The sequence below is a fragment of the Labeo rohita genome, chromosome 20 (genome assembly GCF_022985175.1).
Source record: "Labeo rohita strain BAU-BD-2019 chromosome 20, IGBB_LRoh.1.0, whole genome shotgun sequence".
NCBI classification, from domain to species: Eukaryota; Metazoa; Chordata; class Actinopteri; order Cypriniformes; family Cyprinidae; genus Labeo; species Labeo rohita.
Window position 1 is genome coordinate 8,915,373 of NC_066888.1, and position 20,904 is coordinate 8,936,276.

The following is a 20,904-nucleotide window of genomic DNA, read 5'->3' on the forward strand; positions in this document are numbered from 1 at the left end:
TGCTATTTTCTTTTCGTTTTTTATGCTTGCTCACGTCAGTTCAGCAGCGAGCACAGTGAGTGTTGCGTAACCCAGCTTGCACGCATGTAGGCTGCTGTAATGGACTGCTTCAGTACATTGCAACAAAAGTAACTGAACTCCAAGCTCATGCTCTAGGCCAGCTGAACAGTTTAACTTGTGCTAGAGCAGGGGTGCCCAAACTCAGTCCTGGAGGGATGATGTCCTGCAGAGTTTAGCTCCAATCCCAATTAGATACACCTGAACCAGCTAATCAAGCTTTTACTAGGCATACTAGAAACTTCCCAGCAGGTGTGTTGAGGCAAGTTGGAGCTAAACTGTGCAGGACACCCACCCTCCAGGACCGAGTTTGGGCACCCTTACTTTAGGGCATCAGGGTTTTTCACAGCCGTGTGTGTGCATTTAAATTGCAAAGTCAGCTAATTAACAGCCACTTACTAACGGTGTTAATTGACCCTTATCATCATTAATTAGCAGGTGCAGTACACACAATAAAACTAGAGAGCAAGTGCATAGAATTTGGGTTCAAGCCAGTGTTCATTTTGACAGCAAATTTTGATTCTTTTGAGTCTTTTGACTAAAATGCCATTTTAGTTTTAGTCATATTTTAGTCATCTGGATTGTTTTAATTTCAGTCTAGTTTTAGTTGAGTAAATATCATAAGATTTTATTTGACTAAATCTACAGTAGATTTAATCGGCTAAAATCTAATGGGTTTAGTTACAGTGTAATGCATTTATTAAGCACCTCTCTAAAATTACCAAACTTATTGTATAGGTTTGATATTAAGATTTAATCATGATAAACACAGATTTAACTGCTGTGACATGCAACATGCCTTTATATTAACATTAAATGAAACCACTTCTCATAAAGAAACAAGAACATGGTCTTCTTTTTAATAAAATACCAATGGTTATATAGATTAATTATGTATTCTTTATATCAACTTGTTTACCACATTCTTGATTCTTTCAAGCAGACATATTTATTTATATAAACGCATTTAGATTAGGGCTGTCAAACAATTAATTGCGATTAATCGCATATAAAATAAAAGTTTGAGTTTGCTTTAATACATGTGTGCGTATTGTGTGTAATTATTATGTATATATAAATACACACAAATTAATGTATTTAAGAGAGATATGTTATGTACAAAATATTTGTATTTATATATAATATAAAATATATAAACAATTATAATGAATAGATATACTTGTAAATGTTTTTTTTATATATTTATACACGTAATCTAACATAATAATTACACACAGTACACACTCATATATTAGGCAAACTCAAACTTTTATTTTGTATGCGATTAATCATGATTAATCATTTGACAGCCCTAATTTAGATTAATCTTTATTAGGGGTAATGAAGTGATTCAGTCAAGAGCAGTGAGTCATTTTCTGTCTTTCTTTTGTTGCTTGATTAACATCAATGCCACAGACAAAAGCAACTAAATTAGGCTGCTGTCCCTTTAAAACCGGATACATTGATGCAATGTACTGATACATGCCTGATATTCATTTCTCAGGTCATTTATTCACGTAACAGATTGTGTTTACGTGAATACTCATCAAAACAGACAATTCAACATAATTTTGTGTGTATTTCTCCGTTCATGTGATGCGAAAGAGTAGGCGCTCCTTCAAAAAAAACAAACCGAATTGAGTTCTTTTGCGTTGGCAAATTTATCCATATGTCTGCTCTTTTTACTCCATTTTTACTGACATTTTTGACCATTTTATTAGACGTGCAGCAAATGTGTGCTAGTTTATGTCCCACCGGATAGATCAATAGGCTATGATACAGCAGATTTGTTCTGAATGAATCTCCTCCCTAACATTTTTGTCTTGTTTTTGTTAATTGACAAAAATGTCAATAGATTTTCGTCATAGTATTTGTTATTCAAAACAGACTCTTGATGAAAAGTATGAGAAAAATTATTCATCAACCAAATTTACCACTGGTTCAAGCAAGTCGTATGTGGCCTGCATGAAATGCAGTATTAAACAAATAAAATTTGATTTGTTTTATAAATATTTCGGGTCAGGATTTGTGCTATTCATAGCACATGATGCTTGACCTGTAACCTTTTTGAAAAACAAATTTGTTAAATCAAATTTAGAAAACTAAATTATTGTCTCTGCTCTCAGGCCAGTGGGCTCCACAGCTGCAAAAACACGTTTAGGTTGCTTTTTCATGTTGTTTGTGCAAGCTGTAATCAGCAGAATGTTACTGAATAGCTTTTTTCCCTAAAGGTTGTCACGAAAGGTCATGACAACAGCTATCGGTAGCTAAAATTCAACAATTTTGCCATTTGCAGCCATAGGTTATCTGTTACAGATAGTGAATACATACATGCATGCTACGTGCATACGTGAAGATAAGTCGTTCTTTTGTTTTCAGTTCTGTAATTGACACATACCCATCTGCACTTCAAATTATGTACTTGTACTCTCACACTAAGCCAACCTGATCCCCAAGGTGCAAAACATTTGACACATGATCCATATGTAACCTATTTTGTTGGTTTTCAGGTCAGTCTCTGCACACTTCATCAAATGGCAGCCCTCATCCAGTCAAAAAGGTCCAAAAGAATTTCAAGAATAACTACGCCTCTGTCGAATGTGGGGCCAAAATCCTCTCGGCTAACAATGAGGCCAAGGTACGGCGCAAGACACTGCAAAACCGCATATGGGGCAGATGGACTGATGAATTTTCAGAGGCATAAATGGGACGATCAATAACTTATTGTTCCTGCATCTGGAATGTTATTGATTAGTTTGAGATCAGCTGTTGTCTAACATATGTGTGTGTTTGTCTGTGTGTTTTGTGTTTTCAGAGCACATCTGCCATCCTGATGGAAAACATGGATCTGTACATGCTGAACCCCTGCAGTACCAAGATCTGGTGAGTCACTGCAGATAAAGAGAAAAAAGAGAGGCTGCAGCAGCTGCTCGGAGACAATGAGGAAATGCATTTTACACTGTCTATTTTCCTGTTTGTGCAAATGATAGTTGGCATGAAGTACTATGAGCATGTTGAGATGTCTTGTGGTTTGAGATGCTGAACTGATCTATTTTAAACAGCATTTTGTTAATTCTTTTCTAATTATGGCTGCTTGATTAATTGTATTTTTATCATGATCATGATTTATGTTTCTTTTAATTAAGCATAATTATCTGTGGTATTGGCCCGCTGGTTATTTATCCTATTTTTCCATTGAGAACAAGCATCCACAAGCTTTCATGCTTGTGGTTGCCAGATGTCAAGAGTATAAATCCCTCTCTTCTCTTAATTGGATACATTATCCATCCAGTGTTTTACTTAATCTTCCCAACCTGGCAGTCATGTTTATTTGCTATCTCTACACTGCAAAACTAGTGCTCATTATCAGAAAAAAGACAGACAAATCTGTATGTTGGACTTTAGCAATCTCCACAGAGATATTTTACCCAAATAAAAGTACAATACAGCCAATCTGTGTTAATTCACAGTGGCGTTTGTGCTGTTTGCGCAAGTAAATCTACGAGCAAACTATTTAGTGATAAACTATAATAAATTCAAACACAAATCTCAGTTATATTGTATGCAATTGCGGTTGATGAATAAATGCACTTATGTAAGAGTTTTTAAAATTATATGTAATAACAGTACCTAAACTCATTTGTTGCAATGTAAGAGCGTCTAAAATGAACTAGTGTAGGCAAAAGAAGTAGTTTCAAAACCTTAAAGGAATGGTGACCAGTCATGGCATCTAAAGTATACATTAAGTAAAAACATGTAAAATATAAAAATTTGCCATGCATTCATAAATTAATTAAACTGCAAGTTACTTTCCTGTGCCTTTTGTTTCAGTGTAAGTAGTTTTTGTGTCAGCACATTACATTATTCTAAATTAATTATGCTTTCCCCTGTGCTTTCTCTGTTAATCTCCCAATGCAGGTTTGTTATTGAGCTCTGTGAGCCAATCCAGGTGAAGCAGCTGGATATTGCAAACTTTGAGCTGTTCTCCTCTACACCAAAAGATTTCCTTGTGTCTATAAGTGACAGGTAACGCCACTCACATAGACACACATAGTATTCCCACTCCTAAGCAGGCACAATGCAATACATTGACTGAACTCTTCAGTGTCTGTTTGTCCTGGCCAACCACAATTTGTCCAAAGTCCTACCTTACATTAAACATTGAATATGTTTTTGATTATGTTGTTCCACATTTTAACATTTGGTGAGAACAGACAATTTGCATGTTACTGAAATTGTATCACTTCATGCCTTGTTAAGAGACTGTGTTGTGTAAACATCAAAATAAACATTTCTTTAAAAATTGTTTCTTGAACGCAGGTATCCGACCAATAAGTGGATCAAGCTGGGCACCTTTCACGCCCGTGATGAACGCACAGTACAGAGCTTCCCTCTGGACGAGCAACTCTATGCCAAATATGTCAAGGTAAAAGGCTGCCAGTTCCTACAGTTTGCTTAATTGAATTGTTCTCCCCAAAGATACTTGATAGTGAAATTTCCTTGAGAGGGGAAATTCTAGATGCGCGTTTGGTTATCGTTTCTGCTCGCTTTGTTGCATGACATGTTTTGTCATAGTGCACTGCTAAGGAAAGCTAGTTTTGTGATAGTAAATAGTAGCATCCCTGCTTTTAGTTGTTTTCTTCCAAACACTTATGTGGTAGAACAAAAAATATAATTTTAGTGAATCCTGTTTTTCATAATTAACACATTTAAGCTGAAATAAAATAAATAAATAAATAAAAATAAAATGGTTCATCTCATAAACTGGAAAAAAGAATGTTGGGGTGATATGCACCACAGTACTAAGTATCACATTCTAAATGGTATCAAAGTATTAAAAACAAGAGCATGACGTCACTGATCTTAAGCGTAACATTTGAAACATGAATAGTTTGAAAAGGATCCTTCACACGATTGTTTCCTCCCCATGATCTAAATAACATGCATTAACAAAGTGTGTTTTGTGAATAAGAGGCAGAAAAGTTGGGAACAGTTAAGACATACGAGAGAAGCCGTGCCCTTCCCTCAGGCATGAGAGTCTCATGACTGTATTGTTCAGTTCAAATCTATGTGTAATATTCAATGCTGAATACACACACATTCATAAGCTTGTAAATATTTGCATTTACAGTTGAGGTCATAAGTTTACAATCACCTTGCAAAATGTTAACTATTTCACCAAAATAAGAGGGGTCATACAAAATGCATGTTATTTTTTATGTAGTACTGTCCTGAATAAGATATTTCACATAAGACGTTTACATATAGTCCACAAGAGAAAATAATAGTTGAATTTATAAAAATCTTCTGTAGCTTCTGAAGAGCAGTACTAAAAAAAAAAATAAAAAAAAAAAAAAAAAAAAATATATATATATATATATATTAGACAAAATAAGAAAAATGTACACATCTTAACTCTGTTCAAAAGTTTTCACCCCTGGCTCTTAATGCATCATGTTTCCTTATGAAGCATCAGTGAGTGTTTGAACCTTCTGTAATAGATGCATATGAGTCCCTCAGTTGTGCTCAGTGTGAAAAGATGAATCTCAAAATCATACAGTCATTACTGTAAAGGGTTCAAATACACAAAAATGCTGAAAAACCAAAGAATTTGTGGGACCTGAAGGATTTTTTGAAGAACAGCGGGCAGTTTAACTGTTCAGGACAAACAATGGACTCCTGAACAACTTTTATGAAACGGTTGCATTTAATTAATCGAAACGAACCAAAACCACAGTTCATCTTTTTGTAGTTTTTAACTCTGTTTTCTAACTGTTCATCTTTATTCGTTTTGTGTTTTACGGTTTACATTTGATCTGCATTTTCTCTTCACTTGGATTTATGAGTTCTCACATGATTACGTAATTATCTGTAACATATGCCAGGAGATGCAATTGATGTCATGGAGGAATCCCACAGTGCTTTGCCATTACTAAGCTGCCTTAAACCTGTTCTGTCATGCTCTGCTTGACTCCAGTAAACGTTATTATTTCAGTGTTTTTGTTTACTTGTTTTCCCCTGCTTTATTTCCCACTTTGTGCTCTTAATTACAGCCTTTTACTCGGCTAGCTCTCTCTCCTGTAATGTTACTGCAGCTGCTCAAGTCATGAAGGCAGAGCAAACAAGAACAGTTCGAAATGCTTGACTTGCTACAGCATGAATCGAGTCTTTTATACTGATCTTCCTCTCTGTTTTTCTTTGTTTCCGCTCTCTCCTGTCTTCTCCTGCATCAGATGTTCATCAAATATATGAAGGTTAGCGCTCCTCTCTCGCAGATCTTGTCAATGCTGCTTTGGGTGGCAGGCTCACATACTGTAATACAATGACACTTTCTGGGGGGGAAGAAAAAAGTATATACATCTTTTCTCACACTCACGAGGGAAATATGTTTTGCAAATGTCATTTCGTTCTTTGACATTATTGGGATATTGCTGAATTGGACTTTGTTAGATTTTGTAAGAAGGTAAAATGAACGTTGGTTTTGTTATATGAGCATGTTTGTGCGTGATTGCATTTTTACAGTTTTTTTTGTTTTATTTGTTTTTTGTTTTTTGATAGGTCGAGCTGCTCTCCCACTTTGGCTCTGAACACTTCTGTCCGCTCAGCCTCATCAGGTTTGTTTAATTAATATTACTTGAACCTATATAAGATGACTGAAGGAATGGCCCATATATAAATAAATGTAATTTATTATTTTTAATTCATTCTAGTATACTGATTTGCTGTTCAAGAAACATTTAACATTATCATTGTTAAAAAACGGTTTGCTGCTTAGTTTTGTGTAAACCATATGAGTTGCTGATGTGACATGGCATTTTCACTGTCCCGCAAGATACAAATTAATATAAATATAAATATATATATATATATATATAAATAATATATGTGTTGTCACTATTTGAAATGCAGTAAATTGTTAAACATTTCTTTGTTTTCTACATTTCTACATGGACCTGTTGTTATAAAAGCTGCAGCAGTGTTCCCTTTTTTTTTTTTATTGCAACCACTTCAAAAGTGTAAAGTTTTGTTTTCCTTTGGTGTGACACCCCTAAATTATATATATTTTTTTACATTTAAAAACCGTTTGTTAAACTACGTAATCATGGAAAATTATGCAAATGTGTCTTGCTAACCGCTAATGACAGGTTAGCTCAGAATAGCAAGGTCATAAATTGACACAAAAAGCTGAAATGTCCTATGGTGTGACAGAAAATGTCCTGTGGTGTGACGCCTGAACTGTCACACGACAGGACAAAGATGTCACACCAGAGGACAAGGTCTCTTTAAGAAGCATTTTAATTAATTTAAATAAGTTTTGTTTGACTCCTTTTCATTCTTTTTTGATCATTTTCTGTTGTTTTTGCAGAAAACTTGTACTGTTATAAAGTGTCATGAAAATAAGTATAAAATTGGATACTTTGTTTTTAAAACAGAATTGAGGGAGAGAAATTAGTGGAAGAGAGAGGACATGGAAATATAGACAGAAAATTAACAGGGATCCACCAGAAGGGAGGAGATCCTAAGAGAACAGTGCAGAAAGTAAATAGAATCAAAATGATGCCTTTTAAAGTAGCCATATAGTTTAAAAAAAAAAGTCATAAGTCAAAGTAACATACCATATATTGACTAATGATTGAATTTTGTTGATCATTTTTTTTGTTTAAAAAGTATACTGATATTGTTTGTCAAAATTACACTTTATTTCTCCTTTGACACGTTCAAAATTAAATAGAAATACTTCAGTAGTTACTATTTCTGTCTTATAGTGTGACTTAATCAGTGTTGGGGGTAACGCATTACAAGAAACTGAAGTTACTTAATAATATTACTAGTAAAGTACTAGTAAAGTAACGCATTACTTTTGAATTTCTAAGAAAATATCTGAGTTACTTTTTCAAATAAGTAATGCCAGTTACTTTTTTCCCCATTTATTGATTGACAAGTCTCCTGTTGGGAAATTGGGAGTAAACATGATGTTACTGTATTCTAGACCAAATGTGAGCATGCATTAATTCATCTCACTCACAAAAAACAGATTCAGTATAAAAACAGTGAAATGCAAACTCAGAATATGACACATCTACTGTAGCCTACGTTTTCGCTGTGTTCACCCCTCATCACACCACAGCTGTTTTCTCCACCGAAAATGAAGCACATTAATGCATACTTTATAAAACGATCCTGTTGCCATTTTCATTTGAAAATTTAACTTTCAATTGTTTTTAGTGCATGTGGCAAAGAGGTTTGCACACTTCAGCTAAGGAAAGAGGCTTGTACTAGAAATGCAAACAGTAAAATTTTGTATTTGTACAGTAAACGTGTGTGAGATCAGAAAGACTTGTATTTGGCTTATTCATTAATCAAATGTTATACCTATCTATACAATACAGTGGAATATTGCAATAAGTATAGTATACCACCCCTATTAGTCAAACATTTTTTATTTTATTTATTTATTTATTTAATTTGTTATTATACCCTCATTGGGGGCTGAGCCCCCCTAAAATGAAAATCCTAGAATCGCCCCTGTTGAACATTATAACAGTTTGCTTTATTTACCGGCTTTATTTATTTATTTAACCTAAACTACAAGTAGCATTAATGTAGACTTACATGCCGGTAGCCTATCTAAATATGATTTTATAATTTTATGCTATATTGACCTACTTTATTACCCTCCACTATAATGAGCAGCAGTAAACTTTTATAATGCCTAGTCATACTTCTGTGGATATTTTGGTGAAAGTAACTTAAACGTAGTGTAGCACATTACAATTCAGAGAAAGTAATATTGTAATGTAACTAATTACTTTTTAAAGACAGTAACTAGTAATATATAATGTATTACATTTTGGAAGTAACTTGCCCAACACTGGATGTAATGCCCTATGGTGTGACACACACAAAAGAACCACAGATTTGTTTTAAAATACAAAAAGTTGAGTATTGAAATAGCGGAGATATAGATATCACTCATCTTAAAATGGCATAATTTTCAGCAGTTTTGAACGATGACAGCAAAGTTTGTCTTGTTGTCAAAGTTTGTCTCGAAATTCTCCCAACAAGTCATGGGGAAAAAATTATGTTAATTAAAATTGTTAAGTGTCTAAAAATGAAGATATGTCATTCTATTTGTATATTATTAAGAGTTTTTTTTATTTATTTATTTTTTTTTTCCTATTTCTTAATTTTTGGTATGTCACACCATAGGGCAATTTTATAGTACCGTTCTATAAAAATATTGCAAAAAAAGTGACCCTTCATATTTTCTCAAAGATCAGACTTCACACTACATGAACATATGCATTTCTTCAACTTTTACAAAAAAAGCATTTTTACTGCCTATTTGTCAACTACCCATATTTTTTTTAAGAATTGAAAGTTTAAAAACAGATTTCATTTATAGTTAACATTTACTGTCACTTTTCATCAGTTTAATGCTGAATAAAAGTATTTCTTTTAACAAAAGCTGTAATGACCCCAAACATTTGAATGTTAGCACATGTACAACAAGTGTTTGCATACTTGCATGAAGTATGTTTTTGGTCTAATGCATGCTGTGTGGGGAATTTTTTGCTAAGTTTCATGGCATGAAGTATTTTTTTTCCTGTGCTTTGAGATAAAAAAAAAAAATTAAAAACTGCACAAAAAATGGTTATACAGAGAGGTTCAAAAACTTTTTTTTTTTAACCAGAGCATACTGCACAGCAACATTATGCTGTAATGAGAAACAGGTCGCTTCTGATTTTACAGTCCTGTACTTGCGTTGCCCTTTAAATTTCATTGACTCTGAGAAAGGACACGTGGCTTTATAAAAGTTACAAAAGGCAGAGTTGTTGAATTGAGTTGATCTCTATCCTGCCCCAGGCTCCTCTCAGGCCCGTTTGCATTGGCAAGAGTTTTAATCTTGGTTGGAGGCCCATAAAGGGGCAGGTCTGCCTGCTCTCTATGAGAGACATATTGTCCCACTGTAAGGAAATTACTGTACATACTGTGGGAGGCAGGCAAAACACTGCGACCAGATATAGATTTAAAAAAAAAATCCTTTCTACATTTGTAGTAAACACTTTTTTTTTTTTAGACCTTAACAGCCAAAATACATGATACAAACTGTATTACAAGGCATCATGTGGCAACCTTTGTGAGTTCGTACAAATCTACAGTGTAACATTTATTTCAAATTCCTACTTCCCTCTGTTCTCTGAGGCTGCTTATTTTACTGGATATCCATTGTTGTTTTTCTTCCACTGCAGTTACCTCCTCCATACATGGCCCTTGAGGATTGAACGGGAGCTATAAAACATGTTTTTAAAGACCCCCACAAACCTGGGCAAAGGGCAGAGAGATTATAGTTGTTGTGTAGAGATAAGTTGTGCTGATCACAGTGGGCTTTACGTTAATATTTCTCGTCCTAAAGCCTGATTGTTTCTTATCCGAACAAGGGTGTGTGTTCTTTGTGATAATACAGGAACACAGTGTCATTTTCACAAATATGGGGTTTATGACTCTTCTTTCATGCTCTACATTTTTTCAGATTGTTGTACTTCCAAGCATCTGATCTTTGTGTGTCTCTTTGTGTATTTCAGGGTGTTTGGCACCAGTATGGTGGAGGAGTATGATGAGATAGCCGACTCTCAGTACACTTCAGAGAGAGCCGAGTATCTGGATGAAGACTATGGTGAGATCATCTTAAACAGTATTGCAGTATATTAAAGCAATAAGCCCCAAGAAGCTGTGGTTTACAGTAAATTTATAACCGCTAAGGGGCGTTGTTAGGCACGACGCAAAGAGGAAATTATAAATTCACTGTAAACCATGGCTTCACACCACTTATTGCTTTTATAAAATGGTTTATTCCATATACGTAATAAGGTTTCACAAAAAAAGACAGAGCAAATAAAGTGTAATGATATACGTAAACATTATTCTTCCACCAAACATTAGCCCCTTTTACACATACAGTCTTTACTGGTAAATTGTCGGTAAATTACCGTTACGAGATCATGTCTAAATAGGACCTTTTAAAAAATACCGGTAAATTCATTCCAGCAATTTACCAGTAATGGTAGTTGTAACATTACCAGTAAATTGCCGGAATTCTGCTGTGTGTGAACGCCGAATGAAGATTACCGGTATGAGTGCGTAAAACACGCTGACGAATGAAGTCTGCTTTGGTCCATATTGGCCAATCATAACGTTCTCGCTTGTTTAAATTACTGTTCTATATAAATATGCGCTTGATGGACATCTTTGACCATTGCGTCTCCTCTCGCAGCTGTTTCAAGTGTTGCGCTCGAGACCCAGCCTTCTTTCTCATTGATCAGTGCTGTGGCTCTGCAGTTAGATACTATAATGCACGTCTCGGGATTATAAGAGCAAAAAACGCGTTCTGTTTGATCGTCTCCTTATGCCGGTCACTATACTTTGTTGTCAAATTGGACAGATAGTGAAACTAAAGCATTTCTGCTGACATCACGGAATTTACCGGCATGTTGGTGCTGTTGTGTAAATGGTCTCTTACCGTTAAAAAGCCAGAACGCCATTGCCTGTGTGAACAGCATATTTCTGTATTTACCGGTAAAGTAGTACTGGCAATTTTTCGGCAAATTACTGGGATTGCTGTGTGAAAGGGGCTGTTGTAGTTCCTCAGAAATGGTTGTGGTTGCAACAAAGTGCACTGTAAAAAAACTATTTGTTGAGTCAACTTAAAATAATTTGTAACCTGGCTGCCTTAAAATTTTAAGTTCAGTCAACTCAAAAAAAGTTTATTCAACTTGAAATGTTAAATTATACTAAGTGACAACTTAGATATTTGCGTTGAATCAACTTAAAATTTTAAGGCAGCTGGGTTACTTACCATCTGTTAAGTTTAGCAAACACAAATATCTTGTTTATAAGTTGTTAATTAGTACAGCTTAACATTTCAAGTTGACTAAACTTATTTTAGTTAACTGAACTTAAAATTTTAAGGCAGCGGGGTGACAAATTATTTTAAGCTGACTCAACAAATTTTGTTTTTTATTTTTTACAGTGTGGTTGCAGAGCAACACACACATGTAAACAAAGGTGTATGTTTGTAATTTACAACATCTTAGAATGCGGCTCAACCAATCAGAATCAAGAACCGGAACAATCTGTTTTATCGTATTATGCAATACTGTAAGGCAGAATTCATTTAATTTAGACAGAAGGCTGTATTTTTTGCGTCATTTGTTTTCTGTTTGCCTGTTGTTCTGTTTGTCCACTGGCTAATGCTGTTGTCTTAATTCCAGACGTCTTTTTTACAGATTACCCACCCGGCTATCTGCCGTCAGAGGATAAGACGTCAAAGAATCTGCTGGGCTCCGCCACAAGTATGTCCTCTTCCTCCATATTCTGCTTGCGCTTTTGATTTCGTGATTATTTATTTGTAGATTCCCACAGGTAATCATTTCAATCTGCTGGTTAAACTAGCTAAACTATGAACAGAAGTATTTAATAATATTAGCACTTTATAATAGTGATGAAACGTGTTAGTTGCACATTGCACCGATTCACATTGCTCATGGTAATCCCAGTTGATTATATTCCAGTTAGATCAACGCTACAGTGGCAATCTTTTGTGAAAATGCCCTAACTATAGAATTCAAGGAAGTGCTGTGCCCTCTGCCTTTGTTCCAAGTTTTCTTTGAAAACGTGTTTTGAATATCTATTTGAGAGGTTGTCATGTCAAAACATATTCGTCACACACATTCTATCAAGCACGCACACTCTTAGTAAATCTGATAGAGCATGTTTAACTGTACACTACTGTTCAAAAGCTTGAGATCTGAATGATTTTTCATGTGTTTTTTTTTTGTTTTTGTTTTAAAGAAGTCTCTTAAGATAATCAAAGTTGCATTTATTTGATAAAACTTTTATGAAATATTCTTGCAATTTAAAATAATTAGATTAACTTTTTTATTTCCGTTAGATGACAATGCAGCATTTCAAATTTTTAGAATTTAGGTTTTAAGTACTACTGTTTTACTTCGTATTACTAAAACTAAAGTAAAAAACAACAATACAAATAAATTGTAGCTAAATAGAAATATAAAAAAATGAACAAAAATAAAAGCACAACAAAATTAGAAAAGTAGGAATGAAAATAAATGGAATTAAAATTAAACTAAAAATATAAAATAAGAAATATTCAAGATACTATAGTAGTATGTAAATAATACTAAAATAACATTGTAGCCTCGTGGGCAGTGCGCCGACATGTGGTGCGCCTCAGGTGTCCTGGGATCGCGTCCCGCCTCATGGATCTTTCCTGATCCCTCCACTCTCTCTCCCACTCACTTCCTGTCTCATCTCTACCGTCCTGTCAAGAAAAATGGAGAAAATACCCCCCAAAAAATGTTTTAAGGCAGTAAATCTTCATCAAAGCTGAATACATGCAATATTACCCATGTTTGAAACCTTGTAGAAATGTATAAATTGTATAAAAATGTACAGTATATGACTGCAGGCAAGCAGCAAAAATAATCATGTCCATAAAGTGTGGGGGAAGTTGTTTTATTTAGTTATTGCACATTTGAAGCACATGGAGAATTTATAAGGTTATTATTTTAAAAATGTAAAGCCCTTGTATAAATGTACTTGTATAGCCAATAGAATGCTAATTAATTCTAGTATACTTAACACAATTTAATAATAATAGTAAATAAGACAAAATTAGAACAACTACCCAATGACATTTATCCACCTTATTTATCCCGTAAGAGCAGACACAGCCATTTGTAAATTTCATGGGCCTGGCTTCCTGTCTCATCTGCGTCCAGCTATTTTTGACTGTACAAAACGGCTCATTTTGCTGCTTGATATTACAAATTGGTATGTTCTACCATGTTATTTTTAATGTATTAACTTAAATATGGACACACTGGTTTGTAGTGCAAGCAGTTTTACTGTTTACTGCACATTATTCTTCTCGTTATTTCCCTATAGCAGCTAATGAACCGGAAGTCTCACCCTTAGGTGTACTTCTGTGTTGACAAATAAGGTGGATACCAAAAGAATACATAGTTCTACTAGTTCTATCATGCAATAACCATACTGGCAGATTGACGTCAATAATTCAAAAGTTCTTCTTGCTTGGCTGAATTGCAGAAAACAATTCGGCCTCTGTGTTGGCACTGTGTGACATTTAGTTCCATGCATATAAATGTTATATTTGAAATATTTTCCTCTGGATTGTTTTTGCTTTTTAGATGCCATCCTGAACATGGTAAACAACATTGCAGCAAACGTTCTAGGAGGGAAACCAGAGCTAGAGGACGGAGCTGAAATGGAAGGTACGGACCTGATCTCTGCCTTGTGCAGGGATATTAAAATCACCCAGCCCTTAGTCTGTACTAAGAAATTACTCCACTTATTTACTCCTCTTTGCTTGGCAGCTGTTTGTGACTAGTGAGGGCTGTCACCATGCCAACAGTGCTGGAACTGTGAGGCCGGGCAGTGAAAGCACGTCTTTGATGGGTTCTGTAGCTGCGCTTGCCAGCATCTCTCCCAGGGTGTGTGTGTGTGTGTGTGTGTGTGTGTGCGCGCAGACCCAGAGAGAGCTGCTACAAAATGCTGTTCAAACACGCATGTGGCTTTCCAAAATGCAGAAGTGAAGTTTAAAAACACCCTGCTTCTCTGTATCATGACCATAAACAGTCTGACTAGGAGGCTAAAAGAGAAAATGTTTAACAAGACATTTTTTTTTTTCTTTTTACTGTGGCCCTTGAGAGATTGCAGTGGAGTGGATGGCTAAAAGATGACAAGTTTTTTTTTTTTTTTTTTAAAGGCCAATGCCAGTATCTAGATAAAAAGGTTGGTCGATAACTGATATAATACCAATATACATACTATATAAATAACACAAATAACACAAAACTGAATCACCTGGCCAAATTTATACCAATAAAATGAATGGACTGATTCTTCCCCACTATGAGTGAACATGCTTAATGTCCTCCTGGATATTTTGGCAATTCAGTAGTTGCTTTTAGCCAGTAATCATTATATTTTACAGGATTTGTACAAGGTGCTTAAAGTGTGTGACGTACTTGAATTTGACCTTTTGAAATTTAAGGCCTGGAAAACCCTTAAAAAAATACTAACGTTCCTGAAGAGGTACTTGAAAAGTGCTTGAATTATTGAAAGACAGTGTATGAAACAAGTGTTTTATTTTGTCAATAAGTACATATCTTCACGCAGTTCAAAAAACATCATACCTTTTTTGCTTGGTTTAGTTAATATCAGAAAACAATCGAGCTAAACAGGTAGTGGTACTAACAGTGTCGTGTAAACATGGCTGAAGATGTGAAAAGAGGAACAGATTAACCAAATCCATTGAGTCGCTAATGCTCGAACCGCTCTGGGGTGCGTTTCCCAAAACCAACTATGGTCACAAGTTCCGTCGTTACCAATAGAGTTCAATGGACCTAACCACCATAGTTAGCTAACGATGCTTTTGGGAAACGCACCCCAGATTGATTCAAACTCGTGACTTTGATCATTAATTTCAAGCAATTCGCTAGCTAAAACCAGATCAAATTAAAAGCACCATTTGCCTTTGAATTTTAACATCGCTTGTAACGATTTAAAAGAGCACGTAGTAATGGGTGAAACTGAGCTTTTTGAAACTCAGATTCAGTTAAACCATTGCGTCACAAAATGATTCACTGTTTCGAATCGTGTATCGCGAATCATTCATTGTAGATCGGAATTTCAAATCGCTTATTGCGAATCATTTGATTTAGATTAGAACTTGGTGTAACGCGAATCATTTGATTCGCTTCAGGACTTAAGAGCATATATTGCGATTCATTTGATTTAGATCGGAATGGGATTCTGAATCATTTAGCGAATTGAATGATTCAAATCAGTGTGCAATTTGAAGTCCCGATCAAAATCAAAAGATTTGTGATACGCAAAGTTCCGATCTTTTCTACTGTTTAAGAAAAAAATCTGAAAAAAAGATTCACGAAATCACTCCAAAATCTTGATCTGAAACAAATGATTCGCAAACCCACACCGAAGTCACGTTCTGAATCAAATAATTTGCGATCCATGCTCCGAGTTCCGAACTAAAGCAAAATACTCACGAACCCACTCCAAAGTTCAGAATTTCAGATCAGGACTCAGAACGTGGATTGCAAATCATTTGATTCAGATCAGAACTTCGAAACGTGTGTCTCGATTTGTTTGATTTGCATTGGAATGGGTTTGTGAATCATTTTGCAATTTAAATTATGAATTATGAAATGATTAGCAAAATGCAATTTGAAGTCCTGATCTAAATCAAAAGATTTGTGATACACAAAGTTCCGATCTTTTCTACTGTTTAAGAAAACAAAATCTGAAAAAAAGATTCGCAAACCCACTCCAAAGTAGCGGAGTGGCTGGATCTAAATCCAGTGATTTGCGATCCACGCTCTAAAGTTCCGATCTAAGGCAAAATATTTGCGAACTCGCTCCGAAGTTTAGAATTTCAGATCAGGACTCAGAGCACGGATTGCAAATCAATATCAGGACTTCGTTATGGGTTCACGAATTGTTTCAGATCAGGATTTCAGAGTTTTTTTTTTTTTTTTTTAAACAGTAGAAAACCTCATTTTGCCTTTTTTTTTCTTTATTGGTGTTTTTTTTTTTTTATTTATCTATTTCTCTTTTTTTAATTTAAAATAGAAGACATTGTTTGATAAGTGAGATCTATGTTTGAAGTCCATGAAAATCAAAAAAGTAGTGCTTAAAGTCCTTGAAAATCCTGGAATTTCATTTTACAGTATCTGTACCAACCCTGATTTTAATAGCCTTGTTGTGTTTGCCTGCAGTGCACCAAAAATTTGTTCTGATACAGCTTCTACAGTCAATTGAAGAAATCCACAGTTGGTAAATTGTAATCCTAATATGATTAGTGTCCACATATCTGCCTTTCAGAAAAACTGGGTGGGTGAAAGAAATTATGTCCCCTATTTAATATTCATAAACCAGTATAATAAGGTTAAAAAGTGTCCCCTGACTTTTAGATGCTTTCTTACTTGTACAGACTCACATATTAGAAAGTAACTTCCCATTTTAGATGCACATTATCTAGATAATCTGCACAGTCATAAGGGCTGACTCGGCATGTGACAAGAATTCAGAAAATGCCATTGTGGCGTGACGACTGCTATTTCAAAGCTGTGTGTTTTAGATGTCCTTGTTCTGGATAAATTTAAACCATGCCAAGCATTGTATAATTTCAAGCTCTCAGAAATCATCACCTGTTGCTGGTTAAGGGCACATTGTGTTTGTGTGTTTAATCTTGGGTGCTTTTCTCCGAACAATAGCCCTCTGTGTGTTAAAGAAGGCCAGTATGGATACCAGTTTTCATATTCTCCTTTTCCTTTTCTCACTGTCTAAATCTGTTCTCTCTTCTCGCTCAGGAAACGTTTCCTCTGGGACCGAAAACGTCACCCAGGCGTCAACAGAAACCACACTCACGCCAGAACCCACCCCTACTGAACAGCCCTCTACGTGAGTCTCATTCATAAACACACACACACACACACCCTGCTCATCCAGCACATTAAAACCCCAAATGCTTGCTCAATACTGAGCCCCGAGCTAGTCAGTGTATTCCAGCGCAGACTGGTTTGAACTGTTTGCTTGCATACCAAATAAACCACTGAGTCTTTTTCTAATACAGTCAGAGCGTATAAAACTTTAATTAACTGTAGCTGGCGCATAACTGGGCGCAGAGTCAGGCTCAGTCTGCTGAATTATGCAGGGTGCATTTAAACATGCTAAAATGTGTTAAGTAGAGCACAGAGAATAGTATACTCTTGTTGGTAGCTAAAATCATGATCAGATTAGCCTGAAATATTTAGTTTTAGAAAGTTATTTGTGATCCTGGACCAAAAAAAAAAAAGTCTTAAGATACATTGTATGGGTCAAAATTATCGATATTTCTTTTATGCCAAAAATCATTAGGGTATTAAGTAGAGATCATGTTCCATAAAGATATTTAGTACATTTCCTACCATAAATATATCAAAACTCAATTTCTGATTAGTAATATGCATTGCTAAGAACTTCATTTGGACAATTTTAAAGGGGATTTATTTGTTTATTTATTTATTTTTTATTTTTTTTTTTTTTTTTTTGCACCCTCAGATTTCAGTTTTTCAAATAGTTGTATCTCGGCCCGATATCCTAGCAAATCATACATCAATGGAAAGCTTATTTATTCAGCTTTATTTAGATGATGTATAAATAGCTTTTTTTGTTTTTTCTCAAAAAAATCTTGCCCTACTTTTTTATGTTTATGAGAAAAATAGCTTTGATTTTTGAACAAATGGTTCTTTTGAGTCAATCGTTTTTAGTGACTCATTTAAAAAAAAGAATATCATTAGTATATTAGGAGTTATTATTATTTATAGTAATTCTATTATCAGTGAATGTGTATAAACACTGAATATTTTTATACACTGCTATATGATTTAATAATATTATAATAAGCTTTTATTTTTGTATTTTTAGTTTAATTTTTTTTTTTTTTAATCCAGTATTTAGATTTTATTGTAGCTTTAATTCAATAACTTTTTTGGTTAAAAATGTCTCTTGCATATTATTTTAAGACAAATTTTATTTCATTTATTTTAAGACAAATGGTCAAAAAAAATGCCCCTGCACAATTAAACAATGTATTACATCTATCGAGATTAAAATGAAATGTGAAAATGAATGAAAAGTGTCAATTCGAATTACATTGATTCGCTCACACTGCATCAGATTACTTGTAACCATTTTTGTGCAGCATTGAGCCTTTTAACCAATCAAACGCGTTTTTCTTGAACTTAAGAATGCTTTGGCCAATCAGAGACGTTTAGATTAGTCAGCGCTGAAAATGCCAGAACTGTTTTTGGGAGCACACACAAAATTCCCTCATCATAAACAACAGTGCAAATGTAAATAAAAAAATGTAGCTTTAGTTATTATAACTGGAGTTTATGCATTATTTGTGCTAGACTAACATCATAGATCAACATGTTTGTTTGTGAAGTGAGAATGTGACGTGCCCAAAACGCAGACACGAAACAAAAGTGTTTTAATATTGTTCTCTATATCAATATTAATAATCATTATAATCTATAATCTATATATTATTATAATCTATAATCTATATAAAGAGCAATAATCTACAATAATGATTTTTGTCCTAATATTACAGCCCTATGAGCTCCTGTATAATTTACATACATTTTAAACGCTCTATTGACAGCAGTTTATATTATTGATTAAAGTAAATGGGTAAATGTGAATATTTAACATTAAGGATAACATAGTATGGTGATTATAATAATAAGGTGGTTATACAAATATATAAAAGTGCTGTTGAAAATCAATTCCAGGGGGTAAATATTGCCCCCTAATGAAAAAGTTCATTTCTGACCCACGTGTGGTTGTGCTCATAATTAAGAAACAAACATGGTACAGTATTAAAATAAAATGAGAGATTTGAGCATTAACATTTTTGGTCTTCATATCACCAGGCTGGATGTTCTTGAGCTGGATCCCACTTTAGTGAAGGAGGACTTAAATGTTCCTGTTCCTGAGGCTCCTTCAGAACCTCCGCCTGAGGAGAACCGTATCGTCATCCTCATCGAGGAGGAAGAAGAGGCCACCCAGCCAACGGTGACCCTGCTGGAGGAGGAGCGAGAGGAGGAAAAAAGACTAGAGGAGATGTGGGAGAGGGAGAGCGCCACGTACTGCGGCCACCTCTCGACGTTGTCCTGCTTGGCGTCTTTGCACGAACACTTCTACTGCTACTGTTCAGCAGCATTAGCACTACAGCGCCAGCGTAGAGACCGCCGCCACAAAGCACAGCGCTCACACACCGACACGGACGCTCAAACCGCCCCTGAGCAGCCCCTCCCTGACCCCACCCCAACCCAAGAGCCCCCTGCGCCTTCTGAGAAACTTCCAGAAGCAGAACGCCCCTCTCAGGCACAATCTGAGAAGATTTCCCCTACTGAAACGGTGGCTGCTCCGACTCAGTCCTCCAGTGGGGAAACTCCAGTGAGTGAGAAGGAGCTCCCACCTGAGACTATCCTGTTAGAGCCCAGCCGTACATCCACTCTTCCCCCGCACAGCTTCTCCGACACCCCCACCCAAAATATCCCAGAGTCCCTACCCACGGGAGAGCCCGTGGACCAACGTCCGCAGTACGTGGTAGACATCCCAGAAACCCTTACGCCTGTGAGCAGCTACAGCAGCACCGGCAGCCTCCTCTCTATCAGTGCCGCTTCCTCTCCGCTCTCCTCCACCACCACTGAATCCCACAGCCTAGAGACGGACCCTCCCAAACTGGAGCTCCCCGTCCCCACCAAAGAGACGGCTCAGCCGTTGCCCACACATACCCGCCCTGCTGATATCCCACCTCCTACTGAGCTTCCCATCCTGCTTCCAGAGGCCTCAGATAATGGTAGGCCTGCAGGGGTTGATGATGCTCACCACAGTTCTGTGGCCTCCCAGACAGAGCTTTCTGAAGCTTCTCTGGCTCAACAAGAGGAGACTGTAGATGACATTCTGCTCCCGCACCGCACCGCCGGAGAGTTTTACGCGGAGCAGCAGCATTCAGCAGAAATGGGCCACGGGAATGGAAACGGCAATGGGAATCAGGTGCACGGATCCAACCAGAAGGAATCGGTGTTCATGAGATTGAATAACAGGATTAAAGCACTGGAGATGAACATGTCCCTCAGCAGCAGATACCTGGAGGAGCTCAGCCAGAGGTACAAACACACACATACACTACCAAACCTAAAATGATCATAGTTGACCACATTTTCTAAT

The 20,904-nt window shown here is 35.9% G+C and overlaps 1 protein-coding gene across 5 annotated transcripts in view; it reads left to right on the forward strand.

Annotated features, from left to right (window-relative positions):
• The window catches only part of suco (SUN domain containing ossification factor), a 66,877-nt gene that overhangs the window by 33,570 nt on the left and 12,403 nt on the right, over positions 1-20,904 (forward strand). For 2 of the 5 annotated variants that reach the window (XM_051138203.1, XM_051138207.1), the window contains 11 exons: positions 2,568-2,695; positions 2,873-2,940; positions 3,976-4,083; positions 4,378-4,483; positions 6,291-6,311; positions 6,616-6,671; positions 10,644-10,735; positions 12,330-12,410; positions 14,289-14,372; positions 17,493-17,583; positions 19,602-20,843. In XM_051138203.1, coding sequence (XP_050994160.1) covers positions 2,568-2,695; positions 2,873-2,940; positions 3,976-4,083; positions 4,378-4,483; positions 6,291-6,311; positions 6,616-6,671; positions 10,644-10,735; positions 12,330-12,410; positions 14,289-14,372; positions 17,493-17,583; positions 19,602-20,843 — 2,077 coding nt within the window. The remainder of the gene's footprint in view (positions 1-2,567; positions 2,696-2,872; positions 2,941-3,975; positions 4,084-4,377; positions 4,484-6,290; positions 6,312-6,615; positions 6,672-10,643; positions 10,736-12,329; positions 12,411-14,288; positions 14,373-17,492; positions 17,584-19,601; positions 20,844-20,904) is intronic. The other 3 variants (XM_051138204.1, XM_051138205.1, XM_051138206.1) reach the window with 3 other exon arrangements.